Here is a 22,774-nt window from a genome sequence, read left to right on the forward strand (position 1 = left end):
AGAATAAAACTTAATCCTTCTCTCAATACCATATCATCCTGAGAACTCAGATTCCATGAATTCTAGCTCCTCTACCATGAATCCCTGCATGAGTATAATCCTTTATATGGTACCATTAAGTATTAAATGGTTAGACTGGCAGGATTGGGAGGGTAAAGCCTCATTCATCTGTCTTTCAAGGAGCAGGGACTTTCTTAAAAAGAAGTCTATTCCCTATATCACTTACTTGGAGAGGGAACCTAGATCTTCAACAGGGAACCAGAACTAAAAGGGTAGCCTGGGCAAGACTAGTGGGAGAAAAACCCTAGCATTACCCACATGATCAAAGATATCCAGGAAGGGCTCTCTGATGGTGAGGTCAATATGGTGATTTCCACCTGTAAATAGACCATATACCAAGTCTGATATCCATAGATATCCCACTTAGCCCAGCCTAAGTGGGAACCACCAAGAAATATGGCACTTCACTGGGCCTGCACTTGCTTTGTCCAAAGGACAACCAAAGATGTCCAAAACTGCATCTACAGCTTTAGAGTCAAAGTTAAAGATCTTAAAACTAGTGGAAATGAAACTGAATCTTCTATAGAAGGAACTTGTGGGGTCCACAATGGATACCTTTCTGGATTGTCCAGTTCCTGGCCTGAGACACAGATTCCCAGGAAAAAGTGGAGGGCTCTGAGTCCAAATCAGGGAACCATTCAACCATCCATGTGTCCACATCTGGAGCAGAGCTTTGCCACTCCACTATCAGCTGGTCCTGAGTGAGGCAGGCCTGCATGGCCTCAATGCACTGAAATGCTAAGAGAGGGGGGAAAAAAAAAAGAGAGAAAGCTGCCCAACTCATTCTCCAAATGCACCAACCACACTGGCTTCATCCACTGCCCAAACTGTAAAGAAAATCAAAATTCAAGATCTCCAATGAGGCCTCCTCTTAATGGTGCTGTTTCCATCTTTTTTATTGTACCACTTTTCCTTGCCTCCTACGTTTGTTGATTAAGTATCTTCTTAATCTTTCCTTATGTCTCCAAAATTTACCTATTTCCAAGAAAGAATCTCATTTGAAAGTTGCTGAGTCACAAGACTTACCTTCCATAGGTGCCTGTGCAAGTAAAAGGAAGCAAGTTTAGACAAAGAATGAATCTCTAAAAGCAGAATTTCAGGTACCAGTAATTCTATGGCTGGGAGCTGGAAGATCACGCCCCTAAAGGCATACCTGGGAGGTGACTTCAAATTTCAACTATCTAGGCTGGTCCCACACAACCCGGTTATAGATTCCTACCCACAAGGCCGTGAGAACTGTATGTACCAGAAAGATGTAGACACACACTTCAAAGCACCTAGTATGACTGATATGTAAATGACATTTTCTGCAGCCCTAACAAAACAAACAAACAACAACAACAACAACAACAACAAAACCCTCTTGTCTTGAAACAAGCAACAAGGATTCCTTTAATAGAAAAGTTACAAATAAAATCTTGGGGGGGGTGGGAAGGGTGGGGTGCACCTGGGTGGCTCAGTTGGTTAAGTGACTACCTTCAGCTTAGGTCATGATCCCAGGATCTAAGGATCAAGCCCCACGTCAGGCTCTCTGCTTAGGAGAGAGCCTGCTTTTCCCCTCTCCCTCTGCCAGCCACTCTGCCTGCTTGTCTTCTCTCTTACTCTGTCAAATAAATAAATAAAATCTTAAAAAAAATTTAAATACAATGCAATACCTAGATTTTAAATAGAATAAATAAAATACCTAAGAGTTTCAATACAATACCTAAGATTTAATTAGAATCAGATAGCTATCTTATTAAAAATGTTTAAATAAGAAGAAAGGAGAACTACTGGAGGACATGTGGCACAGAAGGGGAGCACAAGTAGGTGGGGCCCAGAAGATCATGGGGTGCCACTCTCCTCTGCCCCTTATCACCCACAATATGCCTGAGGCTTCAAAATTACAATTAACAAAGTATGTTTCAATGAACACCAAAGACAGTCCTGGATAAAGGCAGGAGGCAGTGTCCTTCCAAAAAAAATCAAAAAGCTTTCCGAAGCTAGAAGCCTAGCCAAGTGTAGAATTTGGTGTGAGGTCTGGGAGTACTGAATCCTGCTATTTCTAGGCAACAAGCCCCAACAGGCTGTATGCACCTTTATGAGCCTCTGTTCTTGAAGGCCACAGTTTATGAATCCTTTTCTCAGACTGGGCCTTTATGAGATACTCCAGCTGCTAGTCCCAGAGAAAGGCCAGGAAATTTGTCGGTCTAAAAGGATCAGAAAGGGCAACTGAGGCATGAAGGAAATGTAAACCTGGAGTAGGGATAGCGGCCAGGACATCAACAACATGTGATCTCTAGAGCTCCTACCACTCCCACTCCCACCCATAGCCTCTAAGCATCCTCAGAGTTACCATTCTGGTCAGGCTGAAAGGCATTTCTAGAGCTTCTGGAACCCTCCCTAGCCTCTTGTAGAAGGTAATGTTCATGCTCCCTGATCTGCTCAATCCATTCTTACTATTTGGGGGGTGTGTGTGTGTATGTTGCTTTGTTGAAAGAACTGTGCCCTCAACTTACTCCACAGTCCCCTTGCAGGCCATGCTGGAACCATTCTTCCTTAGGTTTTTGTTGCAAATTGTACCCATTATGGGTGGAACTGTGTCCCACAAAAAAGAAATCCTCAGTACTCCAGAATGTAACCTTATCAGGAAATCGGATTGTTGTGGATATTAGTAGTTAAGAGAGTGGATCCTTAACCCATTATGACTGATGTCCTCATGAATGGATTTGGACACAGAAACAAAGAGACATAGGAAGCTGGCCATGTGAAGACCCAGGCAGAGACTGAAGTTATGCTGTTATAAGCCAAGGAATGCCTGGGGCTTCCAAAAGCTGGAATAGGTAAGGAAGGATCCTCCCCTAGAGCACAGCCCTGCCAACACCTTCGTTTTAGACTTCTGGCCTCCAGAACAATGGGACAGTAAATTTCTGTTGTTAGAAGCCACTGCGTCTGTGGCCCATTGTTACAGCAGCCCTGGGAAAATCACATGGCACCTTTGGCTTGGCCAACTCCCTTTCCCTGGCTGTGTTTCCTTCACATCCTTTTCTGGTCTCCCTGGAGGCACTTTCGTAATAATTACTTGCACACAAATCCTGACCTGAAGATAGGAATGAGTGTTGATTCCTAAGCCCACAGTCCTTTTCTTTACCAACACTGGCTGTCTGAGGAGCAGAGGTGAGGTTGAAAGAGCCAAACATGCTATAGGGATGAATGGAACAGCCCAGGCCCTGGGCCACAAGAGGTGTGGAAAAGGTTCAATTAAGCCATGGCAACTGTGAAAGAGCCTGGGCAGTGTCAAGGGTGCTGAAGGAGAAGTTTCCAAATCATCACTCTGCTGTATGTAAACTCTCCTGGACCCCTCCATTATTCAACAAGAACATTTGAACAATTTCTCCAAATACAACATACCCCCAGGTGGTATAGAAAATCCATATTCATCCTGGAAGAGGGGAAAGGGGGCTTTGACTGCTAACACTTTTAAGTTCTCCTGGTCTGCATGAAGGCAGTCACTGTGGGCCATCAAATACAGCCCTCAGGCACTGTGGTGCTCTCCTTAGCTGTCTAAGGCTACCCTCAGCTCTGCCTCAGGAGTCCTGACAGCCTCCTCACCCACACCACACAGTTGCTGTGCTCTTCGGGGTCCTACCTCAGATCACTCCAGAGCCACATGCTGGCTAAGGTCCTTTAAAAGTCAGAGATGTTTAGTTCAGAAGGAACATGAAGGTGTATCTATTCCAAACCCTTTTTTAAAAGATGGTAAAATGGAGGCCCACACAGGTAAATAACTGGTTCAATGTCAAGCAGCATCAAGTCTAAGATTCTGGTATATTGTAAAACTGTGGATTATGCAGACCTGAGTTTGATTTCACCTGAGCAACCATGGGCAGATTCCCAAACTTTCCTGAATTTCCACCTCATCATCTATTAAATGATTCTAATAGCCTCTACCTCATGGACCATTTCAAGGCATTAAATTAACTTATCTCATCTTGGCATAATGCCTGACATTTACCAATGAACAGCATATGATAAGTGTACTTACTAAGTGTTAACACTTATAACAATTATTATTATTATTATCTTGGTGCAAAAAGGTGATTTTATTAAAGCACAGGGACAGGACCCATGGGCAGAAAGGGTTGCTGCTATAACAATTATTATTATTATAACTATTCTCTAGCTGACTCTACCTTATTAAACAAAATTCTGTAAAGCATTACTTTCTTAAACGTCTCAACCAGGAGTCTTTAAACTTTCTCTGTAAGAAGCCAAATAGTAAAAATTTTAGGTTTTATAAGACATGTGGTCTTTGTCACAATGATTCATTTCTGTCACTATTATACAAGAGGAGACATAAGCAAATGGAAACAAATAGGTGTGGCTGTGTTTCAATAAAACTTTATTTACAAAAACAGGTATCAGGCCAGGTTTGGTCTACAGCTGTAGCTTGCCTGCATCTGGTCTGGGATTATTATAATGGATGATCACACTGATGTTTCTTTTTTTTTTTTTAAAGATTTAATTTATTTATATGACAGAGAGAGACTACAAGTAGGCAGAGAGGCAGGCGGAGAGGGAGGGAAGCAGGCTCTCCGCTGAGCAGAGAGCCTGATTCGGGGCTTGATCCCAGGTCCCTGAGATCATGACCTGAGCCAAAGGCAGAGGCCTAACCCACTGAGCCACCCAGGTGCCCCACACTGATGCTTCTGACACAAGGCAAGTACCTTCAGAATTGGGAAAAATTAACAACAACAACAACAAAAAAAAAAACCCTATGGGAATTTAGCATAATTTTAGCTAAAATATTATTTTATAGTACTTTTAAAGTTGATAATCCCTGCCTAATAAAAAAATTAATCAACCAGAAATTTTATTAAGAATGGCAATGTTGGGGCAGCTGGGTGGCTCTGTCTGCTGAGCATCCAACTCTGGATTAGCCTAGGCCATGATCTTGCAGTTGTGAAATCAAGTCCTCCACTGGGCTGCACTCAACACAGAGTCTGCTTCAGATTCTCTCTCTCCTTTCTCCCTCCTGTACTCTCTCAAATAAATAAATAAATAAATAATTTTTAAAAAATAAGAATGACAATAGTAATAATTAGCATTAGGAAAATCATTTTAAAGATACAATCTCATTTCACAACAGCTCCATGAAGGAGGCATTACTATATAACAGCTCCATTTTACAAGTAGCTGAGGTTTAGTAAGGTTATATAAGTTGCCCAAGGTTTGTGGTATCTAGACACCACAGTAAAAAAGCCAAGATATGAATACAGGGCTGTTGGACTCCAAAGCCCATGTTTCTATCCACTATTCTTTACTGCCTCCCTCTCCAGGGCCACATCAAGAAACTGGCTTTACTATGCAGCAGTGCTTCTACTAACAAAGAATGTTTATTCAATGACACACATTTGTCAGAAACTTTATCACTAGGGATATCAGATAGGCGGAAAGTAGGATGCCAGGAACTAAGGATGGTGAAAAATATTATTAAATACTACAGTAATGTCAAGTGTAGCTCAAAACACAGAATATGTATACAACTGACCATTGAACAACATGGGGGTGAGGGCCACCAACCCCCGTGCAGTTGAAAATCTATGTATAACTTTTGACTCCCCCAAAACTTAATTACTAATAGCCTACTGTTGACTGGAAGCCTTATTGGTAACAGAGTAGATTAATACATGTTTTGCATGTTACATGTATTATGTATTATAATTTTTTTATTTTTCAAAAAATTTTATTTATTTGACAGAAAGATATCACAACTAGACAGAGAGGCAGGAAGAGAGAGAGGGGGAAGCAGTCTCCCTGCTGAGCAGAGAGCCTAATGCGGGACTCGATCTCAGGACCCTGGGATCATGACCTGAGCCAAAGGCAGAGGCTTTAACCCACTGAGCCACCCAGGCACCCATATGTATTATATTTTTACAACAAAGAACATGAGAGAAAAGAAAATGGTATTTAGAAAGTCATAAAATAAAATACATTTATAGTATTGTACAGTAAAAAAAAATTGCATATAAAAATTGCATATAAGTGGACCCACCCAGCTCAAACTCATGTTGTTCAAAAGTCAGCTGTACATAGGAGTTCCAAAATGAGGCAAGGAAAGAAATGGGTTCAGTTTAAGGGGAAGAGAAAGAGGGGAGTAGAGGCAAATGTGTCTGAACCAGTCTAGGTCTAAGTAAAGAGAGGTAAAAAATTAGAGAGTGCAAAAAAAAAAAAAAAAATTAGAGAGTGCATTATCTAACTATGATGTGTTTCAATAAGTAGTTACTGAGCACCTTTTCTTTCTTTCTTTCTTTTTTTTCCCTGAGAACCTTTTCTATGCCAACTGCTCTATGCCTATTCTAGGTGCTACAGAAGGGGGCTGGTGTGAGGAAGAGGAAGAGGAGGAAAAGAAAAACAGACAAAAATCTCTGTGCTCAAGGAACTTGCATCCAACTGAGGGAGAAAATGAGGAATGAGAAAATGGATAGAATGAGAAACAGTAAGATTTGTAGAGAAAAATAAAGTGGGAAAGAAGAAATCCCTTGCCTGCAATTCCTTGACGAAGAATCACAGAAAGTATTTTATTCCAACATGCGATATAAAAGATGAGTTTGCCTGGAAACAGTAAAATGTTTAAAACTACTTAATTGAAAGTATAATGAGCACTTTATTGATACATATAAACATCATAAATTTTCCTAACTGAAGATTCACATGGAAAGGGGAAAAGGAAGAACATGGAAGAGTGAGTAAGTGTAGGCTGGGACATGGTCAATACCATGAAAGGGAAAACTCAAAAAAGAAGTTTCTTTCACTGAGGACAAACGTGGTTTTTGGACAGTTTTATATGGCTCACTCGGACCAAACAAATCCAAGCTTCTTGTAGAACTTCTAGGTGTATGACTGTCTCATATGACTTTATGAAGTCTCTGCTTTTCAACACAGGCTTTGTTCCAAAGGAAGTGTATTTCAAGGGGTTCATCAATTACCACAAGATTTTGGTCTCCTCACCATAACCTATAAAGCTCCTACTTCATTTTCATTTGGACCTGACAGAAAGAGCAATCCTTGAGGGGGTCTTCCTGGCCAGCTAGTTGGGACCAGGCATCGAAGTAAGATGTTGACACTCTACTTACACTTTTCATCAACAGCCGGAATCCTCAGCGTGGCCACCGGAGATTCCCCAAGAGAATTATAAGAAATCACATACACCCAATGGGTCTTGCCTCCCAGATGCAGTTCATGTGTCTGGTTAGTGGTGTTCACTGTTTCTGTGATATTAGTGTTGCTTTCTGGAAAGTACCATATCCTGTAGCCAAGGGCCTTCTCCAGGACCGGGGCTCCACTTGCCTTCTGAACCCAAAGGAAACAAAATGTATTGCCAGAAACAAGAAAAGATAGACACTGAGATGGTAATAAATGGTGAGGATGAGGGGTGAGGGGTAATGTTAATTATTAGGTGCTAAACTGCAATTAGGTCATCACTCTTCTGGGATGAATAATACACCCTGTGCTGTAACATGAATCCTTCAAGGGCCAAAAGAGCTTTGATAAATGGTCCCTTGGTATCAACCCTTAACAGAAGTGTAATTCCATGAGGTTTAACTAGGAGAAAGTGCAAGCCAATGTAAGCAAGTCATTTTGATGCTTATCTTTCTTTCCCTCCCACAGGAACAGGACAGGACAGTATAAGCTAAAAATGTGAGACAGTCCCTCCAAGAATCCCTATTTTGTTCTGGCCTTGGGTCATCTCTTCTCTGGAAGCTTCCAAGGGTTGGAAAGTACCTGTGCTGCGACATAAAAAGCAGCATGTCGCCTCCTTTGAGAAGAGAGCTAGCTTCCCTGGACCAGCCATACTGGATATCCCAGCTAAGAGGCCTAAAACATTCAGGGTTGTCCTACCAGTCCTAAACCTGTGGTGAGAAGCCTCAGGGGACCCCAGAGATTCCAAGCCAGACTCTTCTCTTCAGCCTTGAACCTGAACCTACTAACCATATGTTTTTGCCTAGTGATCACCTTGCTGAGTCACTTTGTCCCACTGCCTTTCCATTTCAGGAATTGACAGAAACTTCCTAATGACTGGGAGGTTTTTACCCCTTAGGACAATGCATTTTCTTTTATAAACAACAGCTTTATTGAGATGTAATTCTGATACCATAAAATTCACTACTTTAAGGCATACAATTAAGGGATTTTTTTTTTTTTAGTATATTCACAGAGCTGTGCAATCAGTGCATTATTCAATGCATTATTATTCAGTGCATTATTCAGTTTTAGTCCAATCTTTTAAACCAAACTTAATTCTTAGAAACCTCTCCTACTGAGGCAAAAAAAAAAAAAAAAAAAAAAAGGACCAGTCTTCAGGTGAGGGAAAGAAAGAGGAGGGAACTCAAGTCCATTTCACGAACTTCACATTCACATGTTGGCCTAATTGACCCAAAACTCTGTGGCTGACCATATGCGGATATGTGCCATTGTTTGCTTTCCTTCCCCCAAAATATACTGACTGAATGATTTGTTCATACTTAATCAGTGAGAAAGAAACCACAAAATGGGAGTCACACAATCTTGATTTACAAAGGCCAGTACACCTGGCTGTGCTCTCCCTGGCCTGCTGCCTCTACAACTTGGGGGGGCCCCAAAGTCCTAAGGTATGAAGGGAGTGGAGAAAAGCAGAAGGCATAACTGGAATTAGAATATCATCGGTAAAGAAAGTGATTTTTCCATTTTCAGAAGGATTTTAAACTTGCCTGGACTTTAGCAAGCATGAAATAATATGAGTGTTCCCGGAGAACTCGGGACACTACTGAAGAGTTCTGACATCTCGCTGCTCTCCTCCCCTTCTTCTCCCCTCCACAGCTCCCCCATCTTTTTCTCCTGGTTCCTGGATGGGTTTTCCCCCCTCATATTTGCCCTTCTCTTTTCCTGTTTATTCCCTCTTCCCCTCCTTTTTTGTCCTTTGTCTAACCTTCTCTTCTCTTTTCTCTGTCTCTCCACATGATGTCCACACTTTCTCCTTTGTTCCTCAATCCCAGGCCTCCATCCAAGAAAGGATCATTTGACTCATGTTCTGGCCTTATATCCCACTATACTAGTACTCAAAGGGACACATGAGCAATGTATGTTTTCAATGACCCAAGGCCACATTAGTGAACTGACCCCAAGTCAGTGCTTTTCTCCCATGTAGGGGTAGGTGTTATACAATATTACAGCCAGCCTGGGTCAGTGGGGAATGGGGGGGAGGTGTGGGGGTAGTTCCCCAGAAGGTCAAGATGCACTTGCACTTTGTACCTGTCTTAAATGTTAATGTTCAGACCAAAGAAGAGAGGGGGCAGGGTCTGTAAGGTGTATTTAGGCCAACTATAAGATGACCTATGAGGCTTTGTGAACTGTGAAACCACAGTGAGATTTGGGGCATTATAAAGCCTCTAGGGAAGGAAACACAGATGGTAAAATTTCAAGAATTACAGTTACTGGAGGTGTAAAAAACCAATGGTTTTAAACAGAAACAAAACAACAACAACAACAAAACTGTAAGGTGGTCACCTTCCACATCAACTGCACTGGCCTTCTTCCATTGACCTTGGCTGGTCTCAGGACTCTCCACAGATCCAGGCCATAGGGAGCTGTAAGGAAACAGAGTGAGGTGCTCAACATAAGACAGAAGGGACCTGAAACAGAATTTGCTGAAATTAGCTGGGTGGACTATTAGAAATGCAGTTGGGAAGGGTTTGCTGGAGGAAGCCCGGAGGAATAAAGCGGTCAGTGGAGGAATGGCCGTACTACAACAATCCACAATGTCTTCATTTTGTGACCAAAGGATTCACATCAACCAAAAGTAAAAATTAAAACTGCTCTTAGATCCAATGGCTTAATGTAAGTTTAAAAAGTACAATAGGAAGTACTATAATATAATTTATAACTGAAATCTGGATTGAAATGTAACATCTCATGCCCTCTAAGATATAATATCTATAAACACTAAAGCTGGGAATGACACAGATAACTAATAGGGAGATAGATACATAGATAGAGATATTATCTATACCATTTCAGGTTGGGGAAGGGAGAGGAAGAAAGAGAGAGTAAGACCTACTCCCCAAAATGTTAAGATGTTATAAAATATAACAAAGAATTAAAGAAGAAAGGAGCAGAGAAATAATCTTTGCTAGGCCATAGGTCATTACCTGAGCTTTAAAGATCAGCTTGATGCTGATCTTTGTGGCAGAAAAAGCAAAAAAGGTTCATATTGAATTGCTTGTTTCTCATAGCCTGATAAAAAACAGTCATATGACGGAGCAAATGGCTGACTAGGGGAATGAATTAATTAATGGAATTTATCATGAGGATCCTCTTAAAAAGACAATGGGAAACATAAAGGCCAATGTCTGCAATCACAGCTGAGCAAAATAGAGAAATATGACATATGTACTTTTTTCATATTTCTGTTCTATAAAATGTAAGGGCATAATGTTATACCTGATTCACACAGTTCTTCCGTGAATAATATAATCCAAGACAATATAGTTCAAGTGTGTTAGCTTCCGAAGATCTGATCAGACAGGGATAATTTCAAAATCCTGAGTTTCTAGTTTAAGAATGACTTACACATGTTAACCAGGAGAAGAAAGCAGATAATTCTAAAGAACTGTCCAGAAGGCTAGTGGCCTGTAATTTGGAAAAAGAAATGTCTCTAATTGAAGATGCAGTTAATGAACTCTGAATATTTTTTTTGAGGAAATCACATGGCTAAAGATAATGTAAGTAGGTCTGCAGAGAATGGAGTCAACCACTCAGGCCAAGAACTAAACTGCTTTAGTACTAACAGACTGTTTTCAGGTATGTGCAGTCACACTTTGGGTGACTAGGTGTCTTAGGATGAAATTACTGAACTCCAAATGAAAACAACTTCATAATGTAGAAAAATGAGCCAAAGGTCAAGTAAGTCAATAACCTGTTTTGTCATCAATGGAGAGTCACATTTCTACAACTACTTGCAGAACTGGGAGTGAGTAAAACAGTCTAATTGGTAGGCCCTGATCTTGATGAGATCTAATTCTATGTAAGAAGCATATCAGGAGGGACGCCTGGGTGGCTCAGTTGGTTAAGCAGCTGCCTTCGGCTCAGGTCATGATCCCAGCGTCCTGGGATCGAGTCCCACATTGGGCTCCTTGCTCGGCAGGGAGCCTGCTTCTCCCTCTGCCTCTGCCTGCCATTCTGTCTACCTGTGCTCACTCTCTCTCCCTCTCTCTCTCTCTCTGACAAATAAATAAAATCTTAAAAAAAAAAAAAAGAAGCATATCAGGAAATCAAAACTATTTAAACTTTAAAAACTTGAGTTCATTTGTGCCCCACTGAGATAACTGTCTTACTGTCTTACAAGCTCTGTCAGAAGTTATCTGATTTCCCAAAGAAATCAATATTCTTTAATATCAATTTCTTCAAATCGACTCTTCAATAAAGAATCAGAAGCCAGACAACCTGTACTCAATTTTCTCAGAGAACAAGAAGCTGGTTTCAACCTGTCTACAAGCCAATGAGATGTGAATACAGAGTTCCTCCGGGCAGAAAGCTCTAGCACAAGTGCCCAAGATCACGAGACTTCACAGGTGACCCATGGAATTGGAAGGATTATCACTCCATCTCTCACTTGCATCTCTCACTTCTATTCCAGTTATGTTCAGTCAGACTCAGGGATAATAGCACTGACAGTAAGAAGCTAACAAATCTAAAGGTGAAGTGTGTATTATAATCCAGCCCCAAATATTCATCTGAAGGACAGAGATAAAATAAACTAATTATTAGATAATCAATCATTGCAAGGACTTGGCTAGAAATACAAGCGAAATTCTCCTTGGATTTACCCATAGGCAGTCATCTAGTTGTAATAGATGGTGATGGTAAATGAATTTAATCAAGTGTTTTCTTTTTTCACTGAGGCCCCTATTTCCTGCAGATAAAGGCCAAAGAGGAACCATCTTCCCATTATCAGCTTCCCACAGATGCAGCTTTTAGTAAAACCATCGCCCGAGTTGCATGTAAATCTTCTACAATGAACAGAAATTTCCATTAACCATGAGCTAGTAATGGCTTTGCAGTATAATCAAAGTTAGAAAAGTAATAATTCAGTGTGTTTGTAAGAGCAAAATTAAATTTTTCCAAATCCATCAAAATATCTACATATTCAAAGGCATCAATTCTTTGAACACGTTAGCAACAATTTGATGCTATGTTGCTTCCATTACAGTCTGGGAATATCCACAACTACCACCAGTCAGACACGTCAGACATGCCCTGGTGCTTTGCTGAAGACCAATTAATAAGAACAGTTAACTTTTAGCCAAGTGTCACTATACTAAGCATTTTACCTGATTTGCCTCATTTAATTGCCACACCCTTATAATTAAGCATGGTAGTAATATCATCACCATTTCTGAAACACAGAGATGTATGTTTCAGTGTTACAAGATTTTAGGTAATAAAGCCAGGATCAGAATATCAGGATGTAATTACATCTGTGTCCTTATATGCTTAAATGTGGATAAATCATCCTAATAATCAATCTATTAAAATCCAAATGAAAATAAATAATATTTCATATTTTACTTAGAAGAGAAAATTTCAAGCAATTAGAAATGGTTTGAGGTGGGGTATATTAAATAACTGGCGTTCCACTGTGAAATAGGGAAACAAATTGTTTATGAATTAGAAAATGGGAAATTAGGATTTGCTGGGGGCCAATGGGGTGCTTCTTCATCAGTTTTCTCTGGGATCCTGAAAAAAATGAAGAGAAACAAAAGCAAAAGTTCTACAGCGGTGCCTTTGATAAATAAGTGGTTGATTTCATCAGCCCCAGGCACAGACGACACCAGCATCTAGGGCACTGCTAATGAATTCTAGCCCAACTAGCCAAAATAACAAATCAGCTGAAACTGTAAATCTTGTTTCTGGCAGCAAAATAAATGGATGAAACAGAAACTGACATGAGGAAGTGGCTGGGCTGTCATGAGCTAACAGAAGATCCAGAATCACAATGGCACCAGGAGGCCACTGGAGAGAAGACCACCAGCTATAGGGTGGCAGAAGGGCAGTGCAAAACAGGGTTATACCTGAAGTAGAACCTAATCTCCTAGACCATCTGCTAGAAGGTGTAGCTAAGGCAGAGGACGCATCACTCAACAATACTACATGTATTGCCTTCTGATCCTTTAAAAGGGAGGGCTCAGTTAAGACAGACAACTCTCTACTCCTACAGATCATAACCAATGGGCCACTTTATTTATTTATTTTTTCTGTGTAATTTATGTGCTGTTTAGTATTTGTAAATGATTATATTTGTGTTCATTAGACACTTTGAGGTGATGTCTATAGAATGTAAATGTGTTCCCAAATATTGTATGTAATTTTAATAAAAAATTACATGAGATCCACAAACTGAGTAGTTTTCTTTTATCATGTCTGCATTTCTATTGATGTAAAATTTATATAGCCCTTACCATTTGTAAGGTACTGTTCTGAGTACTTAGACATAAAGATTTGGAATTTTCTGTGATTTTTTTTTCTTGGACTTCTAGAGCCTGGCATAGAAAACTAGATGCCTGAGTGGCATAGATGAATGGAATCTCTGGGTGAGAAGAGCCTTTAGAAATTATCTAGGCTGGGGTGCCTGGGTGGCTTAGTTTGTTAATCCTCTACCTTTGGCTCAGGTCATGATCTCAAGATCGTAGGATGGAGCCCCACATTAGGCTCTCTGCTCAGCGGGAAGTCTGCTTCTCCTTTTGCTTTCTCTCTGTGCTTACATTCTTTCTACATCCCTCTCAAATAAATGAATTTCAAAAAAAAAAAAGAAAGAAAGAAAGAAAGAAAAGGACGTCATCTAGTCCAATTTCCCATGTGCTGTATGAACCCATGTTGTATAACCACATCCACCAATGGGTAGTGTAGACTGAACTAACATGAACATCTCCAGTGGGAGCTACAAAATTCAGAAGATACTGGATTATTTCCAGACATCTGATCATATGTGCAAATGTGCTGAACACCTATTAGTACCAACTTTGTCTCATAGGAAACTCAAGCAAGATTCAGAGGAATAAATTATTGTCAAATGGACTAGGGAGCACAGAAATTGATTGCAAATGTTACCTGAAACTTGTATGGTACTTGGCTGTAAAACAGAATAAGATTTAAGAGAATATGACTGAAATTATGGCCAGGTGTGTGGTTGGGGGAAATTCAGGGAGAGTAAAGCTTCAGAAGGCTAGAAGGATGAACATTTTACATTTCTTCTATTACAAAAGATGTGTGGACATACCAAGTGTTCAACTACTCATTCATTCATTCATCGTGTTAGGCTGAAAAATGTATCCCAAAGATCTAAATCCTAATCCCTGCCATTGGTAATGTTACCTTGTATGGCCAAAGAGACTTTGCAGATGTGATTAAGTTAGGATCATAAACTGGAGATTATCCTGGATTATCCGGGTGGGCCCTAAATGTTTTCACAAAGGTCTTTATAAGAGTGAAGCAAAGATATTTGACACAGAAGAGGAGAAAAAAGTGACATGATGATGGACGCAGAGATAAGAGTGATATGTTTAGTAGATGGGGGAAGAGGCCAAACCCCAAGGAACACAGGCAACCACTAGAAGCTAGAAACAGTAAAAAAAACATATTCTACCCTCAGAGTCTCTATAAGGTTACAACCCTGCCAACACTTTGACTTTAGTCCAGTGAAACTGTTTTGGACTTCTGAATTCCAGAACTGTAAGAGAAAAAAATTGTGTTGTTGGGGCGCCTGGGTGGCTCAGTGGGTTAAAGCCTCTGCCTTCGGCTCAGGTCATGATCTCAGGGTCCTGGGATCGAGCCCCACATCGGGCTCTCTGCTCGGAGGGGAGCCTGCTTCCCCCTCTCTCTCTGCCTGCCGCTCTGCCTACTTGTGATCTCTCTCTGTCAAATAAATAAATAAAATCCTAAAAAAAAAAATTGTGTTGTTTTCAGTCATTAAATTTGTGATAATTTGTTACAGTGGCTGTGGGAAACTGATACATTCATCAAACATTTATTACTGCTGAGGGGGAGGTGCTGGGCAAGACTTGATTTACAAAGAACAGTAACCCATGCTGAGTGACCTGAGCAATTGGCTAATACTTCTGAAACTCAGCTCCTTCACCACCAAGTGTGGTGATTCCACATCATTTATAGGGCTCCTAAAAGGTTGAATAAAAATAATAGAAAGCCAAAAAAAAAAAAAAAAAATAGAAAGCCAAAAAAATAATAGGAAGCCTGGCATTTATTGAATGTTTATTGTAAGCTAAATACATTATGTCATTGAATTTTTTAAATAACACTAAAAAGTAGGTACTACATTTAACTTAGTTTTATAAATTGTATTCTATTGTGGAAAGGAGGAGTAAATAATGAGAAAAGTAAGGCTCAGAGATAGGTATCTAGCCCAAAGCACTCCATAGCCAAGCTGGGATTTTAGCCAACTCCACAGAGTTAAAGTATTAGTCTGAACACCAAACCTCACTCACAGCAAGCATTCACTCGTTGTATGGTTCCTTTATCTTTCCCTCACTGTCATTAAGAACCTAACTTTTTTTTCCTCATTAATTATACCTTTATTTATCTTTAAGTGGTAGCTCCAAGGTTTACAATATATAGCTTTAATTTTTCATAGGATATCTTTAAATAATATTATAGCACTTCACATATAGTATAAGAAGTTTCTAAGAGTATTAAAGATGTGCTCTTTTGCCTTTGGGGCAAAAAGATGCTAACTAAGGCCATCTGAGGAAGGCTGACTTACCGTGTGGGCTCAACTGGGCACAGTGAGTGCCCTGTGAAGAGGGAATGTACAGACTGCCAGAGTCCATGATTCCCAAGTACAGAGTTTGATGAAACCCAATAAGGCTAGGCCCAGGTCACCCGAAACCAGACCAGGCAGAAAAGAAATTGCAAGGGACCAGCTTGCCTTCTTCCTCAGTTGTTCCCACTTTCTCTTGGCTCCAAGCACTCCAGAACATGGACTCCGCTGGGGCACATCGCAGAGCTACAACATACTCCGTAAAAGCCTGCAGCCCTGTGAGGTTGTAGGTCTCATCTCTATCGATATCTTCTTTGGTGAAGTTGACTTCCATCTAAAAGACAGAGATAACCCTGAGCTAGATGGGAGACCCCTTTTATCTTTCCATTTTTCTTCTCCATTCCCCAATCATTTCAGAACTAGAAGCACTGTACCTCGAGTTTTAAAAAATATAATTTTCATAAATAAACTTCCACGCATGCCTGGGGATCATTTGTGCCTGAGCAGATGTGAGTCACCCCACGAACCACCACCCTCCCCATTTCCTCTCTCTGTGCTTGGAAGGCAGAGATCCCTGCCCCTGGACTGGACGTGAATGAGTAGTCTTGTTGTTCTGGAAAATACAAGGTGGAGTCCTAGGACCCAGGCAACCCAGTCTCAGTTTCAAAACAGAAGATGACTCCAACACCTAGATATAAGGCCTTATATAACAGTAGGCAACAGAGACCTTCCTTAGTGGCATCATGTTCAAACTCAGGTCATGGACAAGGCCTCAAAAGTTAAGTGACCATGGATTACCTCAGGGTTTGTTATGAGCAGAACTGGGATCAGAACACAGATTTCATCCCTCCTAGACCCTTTCCCTTTACCTAAATTTTCCACAGCAAATTGTTGGTCTTTGGGTGACCAGCAGGGCTGCCAAGGATCTCAGCAGCCTGGATGCATGCATTCATTTTGACATTCTTTTGTGGTATGGAGAGAGAGGTAAATAAATCACTTCTCCTTTCTAGACCTCAGTATCTTCACTAGTAAAATGAACACATTGCTGTATATAGTCTCTAAAGTCCCTTCTGAATCCAATTTTCCAAGGGAAACTAAAAATTCAGAGACTTGTTTTTGAGCATGATCACTGTTGCTGCAATAAGAACTTTCAGCTGTTGGATTATATTAACTCATATTGAATTAATGAATGAATGAATGAATTAATTAATATGTATATAACAGCTGTGAAATAAGTATAGAATGATAGGTGTTAGGCCTAAAGGACACTGGGCAAAATGACAAAGTGTATATGTGGCAAAAAGCTGAGCATCCCAGCTGCAAATGGACACTTGTGAGCTCCCAGCCTAGTAAGATGGTGCTGGGAAAAGGATGTAGGAGCCAAAGGTGAGGATCGTTTCATGCTGAATCCAAAGTTCCGTGAGCTCCGTCCTCCAGTCACCCCTGGAAATGTTGCAATGGCAGAACAGGGTCACTGGGACAACCCATCCTCTCCAGGAGAGTAGCCTCTGCAGCTTAAGCCTAGTTATAGGGCCCAGGAGAAACCAGATTAAGATCTTTGGGAGAAAGGCAACCACATGGTGACTTCCATACATGAATCAAAATGAAAACCATACTCATCTACAAAGTAAGTACAAGGAAGTCTAATAAAGTTCTGTTTTCCTTTTATGCTCTTTTAAATAATAATATTCTTTTAAAACGATCTTTTGAAGTTTTCTTCCTGCTTTACTAGCCTCCTTAAGCACATGCTTGGCTTGTGTGTTGGGGGTCCTCGCATTCACTCTCAGAAAGCTCTGTCTAATGTAACTATGTAAGAATGTTCTTTTCAGCCATACTGCTAAAGCAAAAAAAAAAAAAAAAAAAAAAAAGAAAGAAAGAAAGAAAGAAAGAAAGAGAGAAAGCGAGAGAGAAAGAAAGAAAGAAAGAAATTCTTCTCAGTCTTTCAGTGTGCCTGCCTGGAAGGCTTTTTTTAGTTTGGCTTTTTTGTCTGGGCAAGTGCATTTGGTCCTTACAGGGTCCAGAACAAACTGATCCTCCTTATATGGGCTTAACTAAAACTTTCCCAGCTCAACACAGACAATGGGCTCCTAATAAAACACTAATTAACTTCATCAGGTTTGTTTCTAACAATCTGTACTTTGTGCCAAATCCTAGCTTGCCTAAAGTGTTTATGTTTTAAAAGATGAGTCAAAAGTGTTGGTACAAAGCCTAAGCCTAAATCAAACTCTCAAAACAGTCTTGAGATCTTTGGCAGAGTGCTTATATGGCTGGGACTTATACGGGCAGAAGCTCCTTAGAACAGGCAACAGGAAGATGGTCTGGAGGTTGCTAAAATATGGTCAAATGAGTGACAACCTAGGGTCAGATAACCTGGGCTCGGGTTTGCAACCTACAAAACTTGTAGTCTTGGACAGGTGATTTAAGCTCTCTACATCACAATTTCCTAATCTGTAAAAGGAAAAATAGTGATGCCTCATTGACAAGATAAATGTAAGTATTAAATAGTCTGGAGTATAAGAAAGTGCTTTGCAACCCATATAGCATCATACAAATGTAAGTCTTGCTATATGGCCATATGGGTTTTTTTTTTTTTTTCACAGTCTAATGCACAGAGAGATAACTTTAAATGACTGTGCTGAGGGTTAAGTGCAGTGACAGAGGAGGAGCACCTAGCTCAGGTTCTCAGGAGGAAATCTGTCAGAACTGAGTTATGAAGCATGAACAGATTCAGCAAAGTTTGGGAAAGGGTGAGAGGTGCAAAAATGAGACAGAATAGTGAAACAACATGACATAAGGGAAGCTAGCAATTTAGAACTACTAGAGAATCAAGGACAGGATAATGATGAGGTTGGAGGAATTGATAAGCAGCAGGTCTTGGAGGGTTAAGCATTTGGACCTTTTTCCATGGAAAAGTTGGGTTGGTGTAATTGCATTTAGAACTGATTTTGTCTGAAAACTGAAAGGAGAAAGATACTAAATACACATTCCATTTTCCCTCTCATTTCCTTCACAAGAGCAGGAGAGAGGACCTCTCATCTCAGGGACTGGAAGGGATAAAGCAAAGAAGAGTGCAGATGTGGGTGGGTTTGCCAAAGAAGGGTCCTAGAGGATGCTGTATGCTCTGGTAGTTTACACCTGCTGATCTCACTTAGTGTTGTTGTCCATGGCTCAGTAATTTTCTAGAGGAACAGAGATCTTGGTTTATTTTTCCTGTTGAATCCTATCTCAGCAGCCATAGGACTCTGGGCTCAGACAAAGAGAATAAACCCAAGGGCACACCACCCTAGCAAGTCCTCATGTTTACTTAGACTATAACATGTAATGTAAGGAAGATGAGTTTATGGTAATGTAAGGAAGATGAGTTTATGCTCTGCCAGGAATTGCCTTGTCTAGAGTTCCCTTGTATGTTTCCCAAAACTACAAATTAATAAGTCTTATGTTACATGTAGTCAAGTACTAGTAGAATGATTCCAGAGCTGGCATAGAAAGGATGCTGAGAAAAGGAGTGGACATCATTGTTTCTCTTGTGTTAAATACAAGACAAGTGAAACTTAACCAACTTTCTTTTCTGAAAGGGTTCTAGGTTAAAAGACAATGCAATAGATAAAGTATCTTTGAATTCCAGCAAAGGAGAATCAAGCAATAGTGTCATGGACAAGTTGGAAAAAGATGGGCTGAATGATTATGGTGGTAATTAAGTATATTCACAGAAACCTGGATAAATGGCCACACTCAAAGAAAAAGTGGTTGCTATCTCTGAGTAGTCTCTATCCCTGTGGCAAAACATAGGACTACTATGACATAGTCACAGATTGACAGATCTGTTTTTCTTAACTATCAGATAAAGATATAGAAATAAGAGTGATCCAAGCCAAAGATATTACAAAGTTAGAAAGTACGAAGTTAAATGTATGTTTTGGGTGATAGAATAAAAACTCTAAATTGGCTGAAATGATGGGTATAACCAACATGAAGAAATACAACAAGAATAAATAAAACACCTACACTTACCTTAATAAACAAGTTATAAGATAGTAGACATGTGTTTTCCTAGAAAATCTTGTGTGGGGGGAAAGTCGTGAAGATTAAACTGATTTAACTGGCTAGGAGATAATTAAGAGTCAATAATATTTAGTGGTTACAAAAACAAACTTGATATAATTTCAGGTTTCATTGATGGAGATATGGGAATACCCTTTAAACTTTGAGGTTAGAAACGATTTAAGATATAAGACTTTATGGATAAAAGAAAAGATTGAGAAAATTTGATAATATTAAAATTAAGAAGTTCTGCTTCAAAATAACCATTAGAAGAGTTAAAAGGCAAACCATTAGTCAGAAGTGTTTGCAACAACATAACAAACAAAAAACCCATAAATAAAATATATAAGAAGATTGGGAGGGAGACAAACTGTAAATGACTCTTAATCTCACAAAACAAACTGAGGGTTGCTGGGGGGGGGGGTTGGAAGAAGGGGGGTGGGGTTATGGACATTGGGAAGGGTATGTGCTACGGTGAGTGCTGTGAAGTGTGTAAACCTGGCGATTCACAGACCTGTACCCTGGGGGATAAAAATATATGTTTATAAAATAAAAAATTTTTTAAAAAAGAAAAAATATATAAGAAACTCCTACAAGTCAATTTAAAACTCAGACCACCCACTAGAAGAAAAAAAACGTGCAAAAACTTAAATCAACATTTCACAAAGAAGGACTCCAAATAGCCAATAAACACCTGAGAAGGTAAATGAGCTCATTAAAAGTCAGGTAAATGCAAATTAAAGCCATGATTCTTCTGTGTTTATATAATGGAGTACTACACAACAATGAAAATATATAAATATATAAACTCCAGGATTATATAACATGGATGAATCTTAAAAGCACAATATTGAAAGAAGCCAAATATTTACAAAACACAAAATATATGGATTCCCATTATGTAATGTCTCAAACTATTTGGGGATGCAGGTTTAAATGGCCAATCCATAAGAAAAAGTGAAGAAGTATTTACCATGAAAAATCAAAATAAAAGCTCTAGGGACATATGGCAATTATCTTCAGGAAAGGACGGCCGGGGACCTTGGCATGCTTTTGGGGACCTCACTGGTTTTTAACATAAGGGCTTACTTAATAATAATTTATTAAATGTAATATTTAGGTTTTGTTCACTTTTCTAAATATGTCATATATCACAATTTTATAAAAGTTCAAAAAAATAAAACAGGAAATGGCCAAGCTATAGAATCTCTGGCCACCAACACATCTAGACATAAATCAGAGCAGAATGCAAAAGTAAATTTCTAACTTTTTAATAAGTGATGCTTATTAAAGTGTGCTCAGAATGCAAGATGCCTACAGTGAAACACTTATACATTCTAAAAGGCTGAAAAGGGAAACTGGGATGAAAAGTATCCACTGTCTGTCTTCCATTTTTAAGGTAGAAAATGGGGGGAGAAATGATTCCAGGTCAAAAAAAGGCTATCAATAATGTTCTTCTCTGGGCCCTCTAATAGAAACATCATAATGGCATAACTTACCCAGCGGGCACTATTTACTGTTCTGAATCGAAGAGTATATTTTAAAGTAGATGAAAGAGGAGCCAACACAGGCCTTATCCATTTTATTTGAAGCATTCGTTTGATGCCCAAAACTGATTGCACACTGAAAATCTCAGGTGGTTCAATTTTCACTGAAAATAAAAATCATCATAAATTTTCTCATATATGCAAGAAGATCAGAAAATGCTAGTAACATCCATCTAAAACTGAAAAAAAGAAAACTAGAAAGGAAATGATAATGCATATTTCGTAACTGCCTATATGCAGATGGCGTTGGGAAGGCAGGGCAAAAGGAATGGTGCCACGCCTGTTTATCCCACCCCTCCCCCACCACCAAAAAAACAATGGCCAGTGAGGAGAAGATATATTTCTGTGACTTTTCTGCAAATGCACCTTTTACTGATTCGTTCAGATCTTATGCCAAGAAGAAAGGAGGTCAAAAGAAGAGATCACACAACTAGAAAATGGGCTGTTTCCCTTATCTCCACTTCCTTCAACCTCTCTTTGTTCAACCCCCAAAAGTGTCCAGTAGAAAGCATCTCTCACTTCCCTTGAATGTTACAAACATTATCACTCAAAATCTTTCTCTTTCAAAATACATAATATTTTTCTGGTTTTAAAAGTAGCATGGCAAAAAATTGCCAATTTTTTTTTTTAATATGGAAAAATAAAAGAAAAAGTTTAAATTAGGGGTGCCTGGGTGGCTTAGTCGTTAAACATCTGCCTTCAGCTCAGGTCATGATCCCAGGTTCCTGTGAACAAGCCCTGCATTGGACTCCCTGCTTAGCAGGAAGCCTGCTTCTCCCTCTTCCATACCCTCTGCTTGTGTTCCCTCTATTGCTGTGTTTCTTCCTATCAAATAAATAAATAAACCCTTAAAAAAAATAAGAAAAATTTAAATAAATCCTCCATAATGCCATAAACCAGAGCCACTGTAACGTTCTGGTGTATTTCCAGGCTTTTTTCTATATAAGTATTTGTGTATTTTTTAACCAAAATTAATATTATGTTAAATAAAACCGTTGTCTTCTTAAATAAGACTATTCAATCAGCATATATCCTCTTGCATTAGAAATTCTAAAAACAATGATTTTAACAAGATTGGAGGATATAAAATTAATATACGGAAATCTGTTGCACTTCTATACATTAGTAATGAAGTAGGAGAAAGACAAATTAAGAAAACAATCCCCCTTGCAATTGCATCAAAAAGAATAAAATGCCTAGGAATACATATAAACAAAGAAATGAAAGACCTGTATTCTGAAAACTATAAGACACTGATAAAAGAAATTGAAGACAAGACTAACAACTGAAAAGATATATCATGCTCATGGATTGGACGAATTATAATGTTCTAAATGCC

General features: G+C 39.5%; 1 protein-coding gene across 3 annotated transcripts in view; it reads right to left on the minus strand.

The window, feature by feature from the left end:
- IL31RA (interleukin 31 receptor A) overlaps positions 1 to 22,774 on the minus strand; it is a 69,206-nt gene that overhangs the window by 18,855 nt on the left and 27,577 nt on the right. For all 3 annotated transcript variants that reach the window (XM_082725996.1, XM_082725997.1, XM_082725995.1), the window contains 5 exons: positions 21,388 to 21,539; positions 16,016 to 16,181; positions 9,586 to 9,665; positions 7,176 to 7,392; positions 616 to 798 (listed from right to left, as the gene is read on the minus strand). In XM_082725996.1, coding sequence (XP_082582122.1) covers positions 616 to 798; positions 7,176 to 7,392; positions 9,586 to 9,665; positions 16,016 to 16,181; positions 21,388 to 21,539 — 798 coding nt within the window. The remainder of the gene's footprint in view (positions 1 to 615; positions 799 to 7,175; positions 7,393 to 9,585; positions 9,666 to 16,015; positions 16,182 to 21,387; positions 21,540 to 22,774) is intronic.

This window comes from Mustela nivalis (genome assembly GCF_964662115.1).
Source record: "Mustela nivalis genome assembly, chromosome: 3".
Lineage (NCBI taxonomy): Eukaryota > Metazoa > Chordata > Mammalia > Carnivora > Mustelidae > Mustela > Mustela nivalis.